This window comes from Amblyomma mixtum, chromosome 7 (assembly GCF_055824585.1).
Source record: "Amblyomma mixtum isolate Tamu chromosome 7, ASM5582458v1, whole genome shotgun sequence".
NCBI lineage: Eukaryota > Metazoa > Arthropoda > Arachnida > Ixodida > Ixodidae > Amblyomma > Amblyomma mixtum.
In genome coordinates, this window is record NC_143018.1 from 48674784 (window position 1) to 48690556 (window position 15773).

Genomic DNA, 15773 nt, shown 5'->3' on the forward strand with positions numbered 1-15773 from the left:
TTTTTTTTTCTCTCTCTCTCTCTGTCCGTCCGACCGCACAGAGCCAATGCATGGCTCACATAGGCCACAGAACACATGGAGGAAGACATCCGCACGCCGTGACAGCGTGTACTTAAGTTTTTACCGGACGCATATCATGCTAGGTGATCCTAACTGTTGTGGTGAAGTGTCAGAAAGCGTATTGTCAGCCACGAAGCGACGGAGAGACTATTTTCGCCGTCTCTTTCTTCTTCCGGATAGAATAACACCTCACCGGCCACGCCAATGCTGCACTTGACAAAAATACACCACCTACAGTGAATGAATGGGTAAGCCACGTTCCTCTACATTCTCTGAACCGATTTAAAGTTTTCCTGATCAACGCGAATAGAGTTAGCAGCGTGAAAGCTGCGCTGATGAATAGGTAATATTCCATAAACTGGCAGTAACATCCACGCAAAATACAGTTGGCAGCGTGAAAGCTGCGCTGATCTCTAGGTAATATTCGATAAACTGGCCGTAATATCAGCGCCACCAACGGTAGGTTGTGCCCCGCCACTAAGAGGGAAGCTGAAATAGCTTTTCAAAGTATTTTGCTGAAATTGCTTTTTGACATGTATTTTTTCGCCTCACCAATCATAAAAACAATAATGTGGATAAAATTACACAAAAACAGTTCAGAATCCAAAGGTAAATATTTCTACCTAAATATGGCTGGTCGCGTGGAGAACTAGAAAGAAAAAACAACAAAAATCCCCCTCTCCCTCCCGCCCCCCCCCCCCCTCCCCTAAAAAAAATTAAGCGTATCAAGGAGACAGTCCGACGTTTCGAGACAAACTATGCTTCTTCGTCATGGGTGCCTAGATGGAGACAAGAGAGGCGCTTTCAAAAGTTTCGCCTCGGATACCGGCACACTTGCGGAAAAGGGGTCACCGCCGTGAGTCACCTGAGTGGGGTGGGTACGTCTCACGTGGGCGAAGTATGTGCTCGCGGGGATGGCCGGGAGCGAACGCTGACGCACAACGAAGGCGGTGTACGCACGCGAAGCGAAAGCGACCTTGAGGCTTGTTTACGTTCCGGATGTGTTTTGTATATGCAAGGACTGTAGAAGCTTTCGCTTCGGCGGGTTGGGCTCGGCGCCAGCGGTCGTTGACATCATGCTCCATCGGCTGGAAGCCAGTGCATGAGACGTTAGGCTGAAAGTTTACGTGTTCTTTCTAAACAGCTTGATTTATGAAAAAAAAAATTCCAATGCCTAAGCAACGCTACGTTATGCTTAACGCGAAATTCCCAGCAAAGAGCGGTGCTGCTACCATTCTAATAATATTTAATATTTAATATTGATTTAGTAATATTTATGATAGTATATTTATAATTTATATTTATAATAATTAGTAAGATTTACTTAGTAATCTTAAGTAATATTTATTTCATTCTTGTCTTAATAGTTCACTTTTATTATTTTATTTATACTGGTTGCTAGCACTTCCAGCTCTTTGGCTCGACTTAGTTGCGCCAGGCTCTCACGTCATGCCGAGAATCGTTGCGGGCCGCTAACTTATGGCTATCACGGATGACCTCCGTGTAACTAAAAGTGTGCTTGGATGCCCAGCCCTCAGTGACGCTGTACTCTCGTTATTGCATCAGGTTGCGAGCCAAGTTAAACATTGCACGCTGTCTTTACGCTACAAAGACAGCTATAAAGCTATATTGCATCCGCCTCGCTAGAGAGGTGCGGGGATCGATTCTCACTGCCGGGTACCCACCGGTGATACAATGGGTACAAACAGCCCCTGGCCTGGTGATCGGCTTATTCAGGGTGAAATGCTTGGGAAATGGGTCTTGAGAAAACCCCACCTGGAGAAAATGAAAATAACTTGTTCCATGGCACTCTTTGGCCGCCAATGCCCTTGCGCCATCATCATAAAACTATAAAGTTTACAGCGTAGGGACCAGAGCTTGCGCCTACCTTTTCCTGCAGCACCAACTAACGTAAGCACTGCTTAATGAAGGTCGTGTGGATGAGGCCTCTATAGACCATATTTTTTTTAACCCTCGCACGAAGGCTCAAGGACCATTCCAACTCTCGACACCAGTAGTACTTGTAAGGGCTGGCCCCCTCTGGGTCAGCTCATGCATAACTTTATTAAGTGTATCCGCATATAAACGTTTTCCACCACCACCAGGCACCATCTGCCGGAGCGCGCGGCCCGATGGACTGCAGGGACTGCGGGTGACGCGGGCGGCGCAAGTGTCTGTGCAGATATGTTGTGTGTTTCAATCAGTCATGGGCCCTAGCACCTAACCTACGTAGGTATGTACGGTGCATCATTACTCACATTTTACCTGTCGCAGTCAGTACTACAGGCATTTGATGCCCATTGTTCCCCATTGATATGTGATATGTGTAGCAGTCGGCCAGGCAGGCGACGGAATGCAAACGCCTATTTATGAGTAGATTTCTGCGCTGATGTGCCGTTTGCTGATGTTTGCTTCATGCACTACAGTCTGTATCCGAAATTCGGGCCTGCATTTTTTCGCATGGTGACACTTTTATTCCTGAGAATGTTCATGTACTGGTTGGACTTGATGGTACATTGATGTCTGAGAGGAAACCAAATCGACAAGCTTCGGACTACGGATTGTTCAGTGGAAACGCGTGTTTTCGATCACCAGTGGGTCTTCCGCTTCCATGTGCTGTACTTTTCATTTCCAGTATTAAACGCATTTCATGCGCGGGAATGTACGTAAGCCCGAGCACTATGAATTTAAAATGGTTATTTGCGTATGTCAGAAGGTGGTCGGCGTTATAAAGGGCTGACCGTAGGCCCTTTCCTGCTGCTGTCTGCTTGGGTCACAGCAAATGTGCACGATTTCACTGCATTTATAACACTGGCCCAAAGGGCTACGTGACGCTGTGACGTGAGCCAAAAGCTTCCAAATAAAATAATCTCCTTCTGGCTGCAGAAATTGCAATAGCTAGCTTCTCGGCCGAAAGTTTTCAAGACTTTGTTTCGAAAACGTGTGTTGTTATGCTGCCGTTACCGTCCTTTAGCGGCACTCTTCTTTGGCATGTGGGATAATGAACGTTAAGTATTCAAAAAGACGTATCATGTTTCTTGTGACATGCAGGCACAATAGTTTATTAGGTGCTAGATTTGCTAAGCATGAAAATAAGCGAAATGAAGTGGTGTTTAAATAAAAGGTGACAAAATTTGTCTTCTTTTAGCTATACGACTGGGCTGAGCTGATAACAGTAAGTTGTTGATGTAACTGGCGCACCGCCACGCAGACGACAACGAAGTCTTATTCGTGGGATCCTGTACGGCTGGCAGAAAGGGTCTCGAGCATACTGGAATTACGAATGCTTGCGAGCCATACATCGAAGCTTGGAACTCTCAAAACAGTTCTGTCTTCAGGAGGGTACCAAGATGGCAACGATAGAGTGAGCGCATGCTAAACAGTGACGCAATTACAATGAATGTCAAACTTATTGTCATGGCTATGGATCGATTTTATTTCTGGACAGATGTTTAAGGGAATCCCCCAAGATAGAGCAGATTTGTAATAAGGCAGCAAACTACTCATTGGCATCCACGCAAGCGCAGCCAACGGCTACAAAGGTATACACCGTTGTCATAAACTTCGCAGTTAAAGAAAAATTCGTCCTGGTCCGGGGTTCGAACCCGGGACCACCGTTTCACCGAAGCAGTCGGTCTACCAACAGAGCTAACCGGGACGGCAAGCTTATGGTAGCGCGAGAGCGAATTGATTAATAAATCAAAGTGGGAACAGTGTAGATGCCAATGAGTAATTACTCCCATTTTACGATTTTATCTCTGTGATAGCGCAAAAAATCTTGCAACACAACCGTGCTTGGAAATATGCTGCACATTGCTTTACACTGCTAAGGGCTGTAAATTGCAGCTATCATGCAGGCGCGGGAGCTGAGCTACCTCAGTTCTGCAGTCCCCAAAGAAACGCCCGCATCCGGTGGCCCGCCAGATGGAAGAAAATGACCACGCTCTAAAGCGGCTGTGAATTCTGGCCTATAAGCACTTTTCGCCGTAAAATGTGCGACCGCTGATCCTCCGTACGCGTCTACTCCGGCTGCCATCTGTGGTTGGTGATGACTATCATCACGTTGATCAAAGTTCGAGACTGCGCCAGCGATCCGCAGAATAGTACACAAGCTTACGCTCATAGCCACGTTAAAAATGTGACCGTCGTGACAACGGAATCACTCATTGTGGACTGTTTTTAGATACCTGGAGACGCTTGAAATACCCCTGTACTTTACTCGGCCCCTAGGCCCTTATAGAGGCAGGAGTAAATGCAAGCAACAGTTCGGAGAATCGATTTTCCTCACAAAGCTGGGATAGTGACCGGTTTGGTGCCAGTCGATATGCACATGTGTTCTCTTTTTTTCCCCTTCGTGAATCCACTCGCACACAAAGGCCGCTCAATACTAGTTCCCTGCAAATACTAGGGCTTGCTTGCTTCCTTCCGTGATTTGTTATGATGTAACTACTGTAACGATAGCCCCGCCGGGTGGCTCAGTGGTTACGGCGCTCGGCTGCTGACCCGAAAGACGCGGGTTCGATCCCGGCTGCGGCGGCTGAATTTCTGTGAAGGCGAAAAATTCTAGAGGCCCGTGTACTGTGCGTTGTCAGTGCACGTCAAAGAACCCCAGGTGGTCGAAATTTCCAGAGCCCTTCATTACGGCGTCCCTCATAGCCTGAGTCGCTTTGGGACGTTAAACCCCAATAAACCAAACCTAAACCTGTACTGTAACGATAATACCACCACCTGTCGCGCCACGACTCAAGCGCGGAAGTAATCATGACACTTGCAGCTCCTGCAGCGGCGACGCAGGCTCCACATGACTTCACGCCAGCTTAAGCGCAATTTGATGGTCCATGCTTAAGCTTCTCATTACAGGATGTTTTATATCGTTATATTTTAGACGTAACAGCTTAGATGCAATAGTAGATTTGCATGTATCTCAATTTATGTGCCCTGCTACTCACAGCTCCAGCGTTGCAGACAAGTCTTCTCAGGTCTGTATAAGTCAAGTCACAGCTTTTTTAACTCAGTATTGGTGTTACTAGTCTGGCGCTAACACTGGAATTTGGTTTGGAACTGCCCGCTCCTCTTAATATTTTCACACATCTGAACAGCTTCAGATGCTTTTCAGATGAAAAACTTAACGCCAGCCGTAAATCAATAATCATCATGCCGACTGCCAGCTTGTGGGGAGTGATTATGCCTTAGACTTGAACCTTCATAATCTTAGCGAACGCTGCGAAGACAGCAGGAAAAGGCCTGTTGTAAGTTTTCACTCCTCACAAGGGGACATAAGCAGGCAACAGTTGTTAGACTGTACGGACAACAAAGACGAAACGAATACATATACTCATCGCCTGGGCAACTGCAGCATTCATCAAGGGCAATTGCATGGCCCCCTCCTCCTCGAAGTGTGCGCTAGTGTTCAGTGCATGGAGTGGGAGTGGAGTTTTAATCATAAAAGATAACCACTTCGGAATAATTTTATTACCACACCTCATTTCTGCTGCGCCCATTCATAGCCTACAGAACTCACTGTTTCTCAATACACTGTCTTTGCCGGCAGCAACAGGTGGAAAACGGCACAGAGGTCTTCGTTGTTCTACTGTTTCCGGACGACCAGGCTTGAAACTAACGCTAGTGCAACTAGACCAGCTTCACACACTTCGAAGTGGTCGGCTCCTCCGCGTGGATCTTTTCTTCAGAATGCACCTGTTCCTCAGAATGAACCCGTTCTTCACCGTGCACCTTACTGGTATCGTCTTCCGGTGTGGTTTCCTTTCCGGAGTTTCGGTCTTCGTCAGCGTGAGCCCTCAGGTGAGCCAGGAGACGGTCTGTCCTGGAGAACCGTTTGGGGCAGAGGTGACAGGCGTGTGGCGTCTCTCCGGAGTGCACCCGGTAGTGGCGTCGGAGGGTGCTCTTGAAGGCGAACTTTTGCCCACATTCGCCGCATGCTAGGTGCCTACCAACCTCATGAACCGCCTGGACGTGCAGTCGCAGAGCTGACCGGCGTACGAAAGCAGCCGGGCAAAGACGGCAGGAGTATGGTGCCTCCCCCGTGTGGAAGCGCTTGTGTTCCTGCGAGTGTGGACGTTCAGTAGATAAGCATTGGTTGTTCCCACTGAAAGGCGTATTTTCCGTACAAAAACAAACTTTATGTTGACGCAGCGGGAAACTGGACTCTCTTCTCGCTGCAACATAGCTTTCGCTAATAATATAAACCGAAATGTTCAGTTCCTGACGATCTTAGATCGTTCTTTTTATATATCCAGCATATTATGACACAATAAAAAAGTGGCCTGGCATAAATATTTCTCTCAGCTTCCTGCATGACTTAACTAACGTTTAGAATGCTGTCAAAAAGCTTGCACGCCACTCCATGAAAAACAATTTCACTTGCTAGGCGTATGGCAGAAATGTGCATTGCAGCAGCGCTAAAACTGGCCGCTCCTTCCACCTTTCGTTTTTCTCAAATAGGGCTTATTCTACATTTGGCTGATTGATAAAAAGCGACACAGTATCTGCCTCCATATGAGTAGGGCGAGGCAACGGCATAAACCTGCCCGTGTCGTGTGCAACGCAGGTATAGTCACGGGTCCAAGCACGGCAACCTCTTCGGGTGGTGACTGACTAAAATCGAATTTGCTCTGAACACGGCGTACAGACAGCGCCACATTTCCTTGCTATTAATTTTTATGATCTTTTCAGGCCTTCACTGGTAAAATATAAGGAAGAAAAAATTTCATCACCACCCAGGAAACACTGGCTGCAACTGTTCAAGAAGTGCATCCACACCGATAGCCTGTTCAGGCCCCCGTGTGCTTTAGAGGTTCTACTCTCTTTAGTCTAAATGGTTCTAATCTCTTTAATTTTCCTGCTCTTCGAAGCTCAGGTGGATGCAATTAATAACCTATCCCGTTAGATACGCATCCCCGTATGCTGTGAGCACAAAGCGCGGCCTTGGATACGCACGGCGTAAGCTAATGAGTATATGGCAAAGGGTGAGTTCGCCAAATCAGGAAAGCCTATGGTGTCGTGAAAGATCGTCATTCTTCTTCAGGTAAACCTGCTGCCGCATTGTTACTCAGATGAGATCACAAGTGCGAATCCACAATTCTTGTTATTGAAACAAGGCCTCACGCTCTTAGAACGCATTTCCACATTAAATAAGGGAGTTTTCACCTTTAAGCTCTTGGCGTAGGCATACGTCTTCGGGCACATGTCGCACTGATAAAGCTGTCGTGCTTGATGCACCTGGTGCGCATGACGGTCGAGCTCACGCTTGCTGTTTAAGTTCTTAGAGCAGGTTCCGCACTTCCAGCTTTCAGAACCAGAGTGGTCATCGAGTGCTTGCTGGTCCATCTCTGACTGCGCAGGACTCTCTTGAGGGTGCAAGTCGCTGGGGAACGACGACGGCTCGCTTTTGATCTGAAACACATCGCCGACGGGAGCATCCTTTTTCTTAATGCTCGCCTCACTGCATTCGCAGTTCGGCTCGTTTCCAAGAGAAACCGAGCTTGACGCAGCGCCCTCTTCTTCCGCAGAAGGAATTCCTGAGCCCCTAAAGTGCTGCTTTATTTTGGGGCTAGTGGACATTCCAGATGTCACGGATTCCGATATGAAAGGATCCATTAAGCGTTCCTTCTTGAATGCCGCAATACTGTCCATCTGCGAAAAGAAAAAAAAATCAAAATCGTTTAACTCAGAGTAGGGCAAAACGTAGTAGCGTTTACAGAAGCTAAGTGCATGTGTAATGGTTTGTATCTGAGGGCGACAAACGGCTATGCGGTAGCCATAGCGGCTAAACTTAACAAGCAGTCGACGCACCTGTCAGGCACAGTAATATCATCGCCTGTTACGCAGCCCTATTATTGTCTCCGGTGATTATAAACAACCTTACCTGTTGTGCTTACGCCTCCCCTGAAATCTTTCTTAATGATCCTATTTTTCTGATTCCTACTCTATACCCGCGTCATCCGCTGTTTGAACTCTAGGGGAAGAATAACATACTGTCGGCACCAATTTTTGGGGTGAGCACGTTTTGTAGTTCTGTGCTCCTGAACCTGAGTCCGGATTGTAAGGTGCGCCTTTAGGTTTTCTTATATTAGTTTAATTCGTTTCTCCATATTGATGGTCAAATTTGTGACCAATCTTCTGCATGTTGAGAGTAAAGTCTTTCACGCGGCATTCAAATTAGCATATCGTATTTAAATTCATTCACAAATTTTTTTCCGAGCAACCATGCAACTGAGTACCAGTATGTAATGAGCAACGGTTAATACAACATGAATTTTTCAAGACACAAGAAGCGGCGAATTCACACGCGTTGGCACATGGTAGAAAATATTCCCGAGAAATGGCCGTATGCCTTCATAGCGCAAGAGACATATTCAACGTCTCATCACTGAGGTGACGGGCTTCACAGTTCACTAATAAGTAGCTAAGCTGGCAGATTAGCTGCAAAAATGTTTCAGATCTATCATGTACACCTGCAGCAGCTTGAGTGGACCATCAGCAACCTATAATAATAACCTATAAGCATGTGAAAGACCTCTGGCAGCACAGAATCTTTTGCCCCTGCGGGTCGCACATGATAAATTGGGACTGGACAACTCCTCAAATACTTACACCGGCTTCGTGTATAGACGATGAGAGCAGGCTGAAATCTGGCTTGTCCCTGTTTATCAAGAACTGTAGCCTTATCGGCATCGCAAAGGGTAACGGAGCCCACATATCGCTCCCATATCGGGTACTCAAAGGACATGCAACGTTGGGGGAAGAAAAAAACTCTCCCAAGCACTCGGTCCTAGAGAGCCTTATAGCAGGGCGGGAAAGTGGGCACGCCTGTATGTCGACCTCATATTTCCTTGTTGCTGTGCTTGAGGGCACATCGAACATGCGTCTGGGCTGAATGGCTCAACTAAATGAGTCGGCATGCAAGATGTGGGCGCAAGCTCGACGTGCTCCTACTCCAAGAAATTGGCATATGCACGAAAAAGACTCATGCTACCATTTATTTTGAAGTCTTTTAACACCAGGCCCCTCTCGGAGGACTTGATCCTCGGCGCTTGGCCATGTAATTTGAAATTCCTCCAGGCAACGCGAGCGCTCTCACGGTTTTTAATCGATACGAGCCTTGACTCGCGTTTGTAATGTTAGCAAGTGTTTTTTTTTCATCTGCCTCCTCCCATCATCATCATCCCCTATCGTGACCCTCTTTTCTATCCTCTTCCCGTTCCCTAGTGCAGAGTAGCAGGCCAGATATTCATTTTTCAGACCAACTTCTCTGCCTTTCCCGTCAATAACCACTCTCACTCACGCTTGACTCGATAAAACAAGAGCCGCTCTTGTAGAAGTAGTGAAATCCTGACAACTGCATGTTGAATTGGCAAGTCTACTCACCACCACAGAAGAAGCTCACGCGGGAAGAAGCCGTAACTTGGAGGCAGCTACAGAGAAACATATACTCACCCCTTAGTCTCTTAGATCACATGCATTCCACGCTATACACAAACAAATGACCGCTATGTGGAGAACACCCCACATTACATCACATTACATGGACTGCATGCAGGCAGCCTCGAATATCCCAAAATCAATCCTGAGCAGTGAGGGGGCCGCAGTGTCCAGCTCAAGCTGAGAGAACCAAAGACATCTGAGTCAAGAGGCTCAGCAAACAGCTAAGGCCGTTAGAAACCTGGACTAAGGGCCTCTTTTAGGTCTGGTGGTATAAACTTTTTATAAAGCAATATGCCTATCACCAACACCACCCACAGGAAACGGGCTGTCGGTCCCCAATCGGCCATAGAATGGCTATAAAAAACGGAGTGCCTGTATTTCACTGGCTATGCATTCTTTTAACAGCCAACGTGTATTAACACGATAGCGTTCAGGAGCCTGTGTCGCAGAAAATTCGTCGTCGGCGGCTTTGTCGGCGCGGTTGAAGTGAGTTTAAGGCCCACAGAAAATCCCCAGAGAAGCAACCTAGAAGGCAGGTGGTTCACCTAGGTCACATAAGAACGTGGCGTTATCCCAACCTGCTAACCGGATTAAGAGTAAACCTCACACAATGGCACGTGTCAGGTAAGTTAATGACTGGTCACTAGAGGTCGCTCGGGAAGAGCAACCTGGGTCACACAGGGCCCACCGCTGGCAGCACTTGACATCGCAGGGCAGTGGCGCATCGCTTAACCGCTGCACCACTGCGCCAGGAGTTGTATGAGGACACCTAGATATCTGTGAATTTTAAGGAGAGAATGTCGCATTCTGCATGTATGGGGATTAACTCATTAAGCTATCGTGTCATACTCTTAAGGCGGAGCTTAACTGTCCCGTACAATTTTTTTTTTTTGGGGGGGGGGGGTCTCCATATACAATAAATGAAGAGTGTTTATATCAGGGTTGTTGGTCTAGCTATTTACTGCATTACAGAAAATCCCGTGTTCGTAATAAGCGAAGTTGCGTAAATTGCGCAGTATGAGAAACTGGGAGTAACTATGTCATCCTAACCGGATGGACTATAGACTGTAACTCTCCCAACATCTTCATAGTTCAGCACAGTTTGAGCTACACACACGGCTCGCATCAATCGAAACGCTGCCCATCAAGCTGAGCACGATGATGCGGATTCAATGCCACCCACGGCGGTGGCCTTTCGATGGAGGCCAATCCTAAGACGCCCGTGTACGGTGCGTAATCCGTGCACGTTAAAATACCCCAGGTGGTCGAAATTATCTACAGCCCTCGTTTATGGCGCCTATTTCTCTCTTTCTTTTTCTGTCCTCAACTCCCTCACGGCGCGGTTTAAGCTTCCACCGAGAACTAAGAATTACTGCACTTTTACTCACCTAAACACTAATTTTATCGTTTTCTCCTACCTGCACTAAGCCCATTGTCATCTGGAAAATAAGGGCAATATCGTCTGGCTGCACTACGATTACCATCGGCTGAATGCAAGCTCCCCAAATGGCCCATATTTCCTGCAGTCAAACCTCCTAATTCAAGTGGGCATCCGACATCGGGCCGATAGGTAACGGAACAATTGAATCCTAGCTGGAATAAAATATTTTCTTGTGGTCCGTTCTCCGTGGACAGAGGGGCTGGGTCGTCACTTAAGATACCTACTACGGCCCTCTGCAGTGAGTATGTAAAGAAGCCTGCCGGGCTTGCCGCCGTACAACCCCCCTCGGTCCTATGTCGGGAAGGGCTAACCCACTCGCAAATGCAAACGTAGCATGCGTGCTCAGGGTCTGGTTTGGTAGGCTGTCTATATTGGACCGATGTGGACCCGAGCTGCAGAACCAACATCGGTCACACGTGGCCTGCCCGCATTTCGCCCACAGAAGGCCCGCACTTCATAGCCAATATTTTGCTGCGTAGGGCAAAAAAAAAATTATGTTACTGAGTTAGGCATAGGCATCACAGGTACAGGGGGCTACTATTGCGGATGGGGCAATGAAAGTAGAAGCGCATAGTTTCTGCTTTTCCAGCTGCGTCAGGTGGACTGCTGACCGGCGCATCGACGCGGCTCGGGCTAGAATGACCTCGACGGATCCGGTACAGCGTGTCCATTTGACCACAAGAGTATGCTGCACTAGTCCCTGACACGCGCTTCCCGTGTGCTATTAGGCTGAAAAGAATCCCTGTCTATCTCAGTTGTCACGTGCTGGTACTGCGGTATCAGCCAAAACATCGCCTTTCAGCATGGAAGGAATGTTCTGGTGGCCACTAAGGCAGGTAACTGGCTATGGCGTAAAGATGCTAAACGCAAATTGTCTTGCTTTATACCGACCAGAGAAGTCAGTTTGGTGGAACTCATACGGAAGAAAGTCTGCGCACAGGGGTTTTTGTGGGAGTTAACAAATCGAATGTGTTTAATTAACTGGACCTCTGCACACAACTGTCTGTCATTGATCCCAGAGCCGGTTTTGCATGTAGCACTAAAGGATTCAATTACTTAATAAACAGAGTCTTGGTGCTGATCTACGATCTGAAAGCCCACTACTTTCCTCGACATTTCTACCATAAAACGTTGCGAATAGACAGGAGCACATAATGCTTACTGCTGCTATCGTACTCATATTGAAAGTTACAGGAAAAGCTGCAGAGTCTCTACACCACCGTTTCTATTCAACAAAATAAAATGGCCCACACAATGCATTATGCATTAAAACTCACCTATTCTCTGATGACGAGTGCTCCAGCTACAAAAGCGCTAGCCACGGACCTGACCAAAGCAAAAGAAACCACGCGAACACTACTAGAACGAGCCACTATGTGTCCTCGTTTTCTTTGCGAGCATGGCGATGGGGCTGAAGCCTCCATTGCGAGCAAACGACACGCGCTAGGTCAGTACGTGGCCGGCTGGAGTGATATTACATGGTTGTATTCAGCGCTACCCTCAAGCTACTAGCCAATGCTTAATGGCCCGTGATATCTTCTCAATCGACCAAAATCTCCACCGCGATTTTTTCCAGGCAGCGACATGGACTTAATTTAACCGACACCCATGTCCACAATCTTCACGCTGTTTTTTCGCGTCCAGCCTGTATCATGTCAGACAAGCACGGTTCGTGGTAATGAGCATGTGAGTCATACCCACATGATGTACTATGCATCATAAGATGAGTGCCTCGCATGTGCCCACGGTTACACCTGTGTTCAGGCACCTGCCGTTAAAACAACTGCGCGGAAGGCTTGGTGCGAGACCACACTTGCAAAATGTAGCTGAATAAAGTTGATCCAATCAAATATTTTAATGAAGTATAATTTGGTGGGCCATGAGGGCGAAAAATGTCCGTCGCCGAGTGTGACGCCGCCGCCCGCCAATCATGACACGTTGTGTTTAGGGGGATTTTTCTGTCTTCACTTTCCATCTGCCAACCGTCCCCCCCCCCCCCCCTGCTCCTCCCCTCTTTCTCCACTTGTTGGGAAGAAGTAGACGCCGAACAAAGAAACTACAAAAAAACTGCTGGCGGTTTAGCATTTCTAACGAAGAAATATTGTGCGAAAGCAGGTTTTTTCCTGGTGGACACCAACTCTGCGTACATACATGGAAGTGGGAGTCAAAACGCGTTACCTTTCCTTCCGTGACTTGTCCACAGATGGAAGTTGATGAAGACGATGATGTGCAATGCACAGCGCCCATCAAGCCTGAGGGCATCATCATCAGTGTGTGTTGCAGTTTAACACGAGCCGTGATGGGCTGCGGCGACTTTCAACTCGTCATAACCAACTTCCGCGGATCGTGTCGAAGGCATGAAATCAGTAGCGTAGCACCCCTAGCAATATACGAGGTCTGTTAGAAAAGTATCCGACCTTTGGCCGAAGAAAAAAAACTGGCATAACTGGAGCGTTGGAAACCTAATCATCTTCAAAGTAGTCTCCTTGGGGCTCCACATACATCTCCCAGCGGTGCTGCCATTGTTGGAAGTATTCCGAAAAGGCCCTTTTCGGAATGCAATTTAGCTCTGCTGTCGTTGCAGCCATAATGTCCTTTCTTTTCTGAAATCGCGCTCCTTTCAATGGCCTCTTGATTTTCGGAAACAGCCAGAAGTCGTAGGGGGACATACCAAGAGAGTAAGAAGCCTGTTGAACTACAGGGGTCTGGGTTTTCGCCAAAAAAGTCTTAATCAAGTGCGAAGAATGTTCAGGAGCATTGTCGTGATGGATGCGCCAATTTCTTGTAGACCTCATTTCCGGTCTCTTGCGTCGCACAGCACCACGTAGGCAATGGAGGACATCCCTGTAGTACTCTTTAGTCATTCTTTGACCCTGTGGGGTGCGTACTCGTGGTGTGCCACACAAAGGGAGTCAAAAAAGCAGTCAGCATCACTGACATTGCTGAGCATTTGGCGGGCCTTCTTTGGTCTTGGTGACGTGGAATTCGTCCTCTGTGACGACTGGGATTTGGTTTCCGGGTCGTACCCGTACACCCAAGACTCGTCACTAGTGATTACGATGTCGGCGAAGTCAGGGTAACTGTTTGTGGAATCCAGCATCTCCCGTGAGACTTCAACACGAAGCTGCTTTTTCTCCATCGTCAGCAGCTTCGGCACGAATTTCGCCGCAACTCTCTTCATGGCCAAATCTTCGGTGATAATGGAATGTGCAGAAAAATTGCTGACGTCCACCTCTTCCGCAATTTCTCGGATAGTCACACAAAAGTCCCGCATCACCGCAGCGTTCACTTCGGCAATTACCTGGTCATTTCGGCATGTTGATGGCCGACCGGAGCGTGGCTCTCTCTCCATGGATGTGCGGCCGTCTTTAAACCCGTTGCACCACTTCTTAATCTGTGTGCTGCTCATAGCATCGTCACTGAAAGCCGTCTGAATATTCCGAATAGTTTCAACTTGGCTGTCGCCCAGTTTCTGGCAAAATTTGATGCAGTAGCGCTGCTCCTGTCGCTCCGCCATTTTCCTTGCAATAAAAAACCGACGAGAGCACTGCGCACTGCCTCACTCAAACGCTGCGTCACAGCGACTGACGCTATCGGCAGGCGGGAAGGAATTCGTCCATGCGCACGAGCGTTCAAGGTCGGCTCCTGTAAGCACGCTTGTTTCATATCCATCAGGTGTTCGCAATAAAAAATAAGGTCGGATACTTTTCTAACAGACCTCGTATTTCTTGTGCTGGTGCATTCGTAGTACAGAACCCACCCTTAAACACATCATCTGCACTCCAGTTCATCGAGTCTTCGAGAGAATGAAGCCGCACACGCGGCTCTCCCATCTCTCATCCCCCAGGTACTTCACACCGATTTGATACCTCGGATGCGGAACAACCCTTATTCCGCTTTTGGGAAATTCTGATATACTGTGAGCATGAACATCAACTCAACATATCCCCGGCAAAAGGGCTTGGGAAAGCAGACGAACGCGTGCTCCTACGACTTTTTACGAATACTCGGCTATAATGGAACATTTCGACCTTATGGTCTCCGGCCGGTGCTCGCACTGTGCGAGGTGGCTGACACCTACCACATGCTGTGTGCCTGCCAGCAGAACACAGCCCACACCCAAACTCCCTACCCGAGAGGACTGGGAGGCTACCCTGCTCGGCTACTCGTACCTCCAGGCCCAGCGGGCCTTGGTTCAGAGGTCCCGGACGGCGGCTTCTACCAGTGGGGTCAGGGACTAGGGATTCCACCTAGTATGTAAGGAGGCTTCCCACTAGGGGCAGGCGCTGAACACCTCTCTGCATATACATATGAGAGAAGCCAACAGCCACAGAAAGGAAGGAAGACAGGGGATTTTTTATATCTACTTATTTTGTGATGTTGAAGGGAGAATATTACTGGATATCTAATCGCTTAAACATACATTATTAGAAAGCAGCAGAAAAAACAGCCACATGCCGCTGGTTGGAACCAAACTCACGACCTCCGAATTATGCCTCCAGTGCTCTACGAACTGCGCTACGGCGACGCCATATAGTTTAGGAGATGCCATATCAGTTTGTGAAACAAATAAAATATTCCCTAAAACGCTACATCGCAAGGACACCTAGTGTTTTTCTTCACAGAAAACCTCAACAAACCAAATGACGCGCGTAGGAAGTTCTGTGCGGATGCAGCGTCCACTGGGGACATATTTCAGTGCTTTCCGGGCGCATTTTGAAAATCCGCCTATTCCACAAATTGTGGTTACCTTTGGGGAGTGGCGAAAGTTCATCTGCTGCGGGTTGAAAAACGCACGACAGAGACGCAGGAGCGATTTGGTTCTATA

At 47.8% G+C, this 15773-nt stretch overlaps 1 protein-coding gene across 1 annotated transcript; it reads right to left on the bottom strand.

Moving 5' to 3' along the window:
* Positions 1-5691: 5691 nt before the first annotated feature.
* LOC149336004 (uncharacterized) lies at positions 5692-7713 on the bottom strand. Its single transcript, XM_089554057.1, has 2 exons — positions 7228-7713; positions 5692-6123 (listed from the first exon to the last, which is right to left on the bottom strand). The coding sequence occupies exons 1-2, from the start codon at positions 7711-7713 to the stop codon at positions 5692-5694; spliced, it is 918 nt and encodes a 305-aa protein (XP_089410183.1).
* Positions 7714-15773: the final 8060 nt, after the last annotated feature.

Bases quoted from the DNA above. Each gene is read 5' to 3' on its own strand.
- LOC149336004 (XM_089554057.1), bottom strand. From the start codon at position 7,713: ATGGACAGTATTGCGGCATTCAAGAAGGAACGCTTAATGGATCCTTTC. The intron at 6,124-7,227 runs GTGAAAACTCCC...CCACACTCGCAG, and splicing joins CCTACGCCAAGAGCTTAAAG to GAACACAAGCGCTTCCACAC.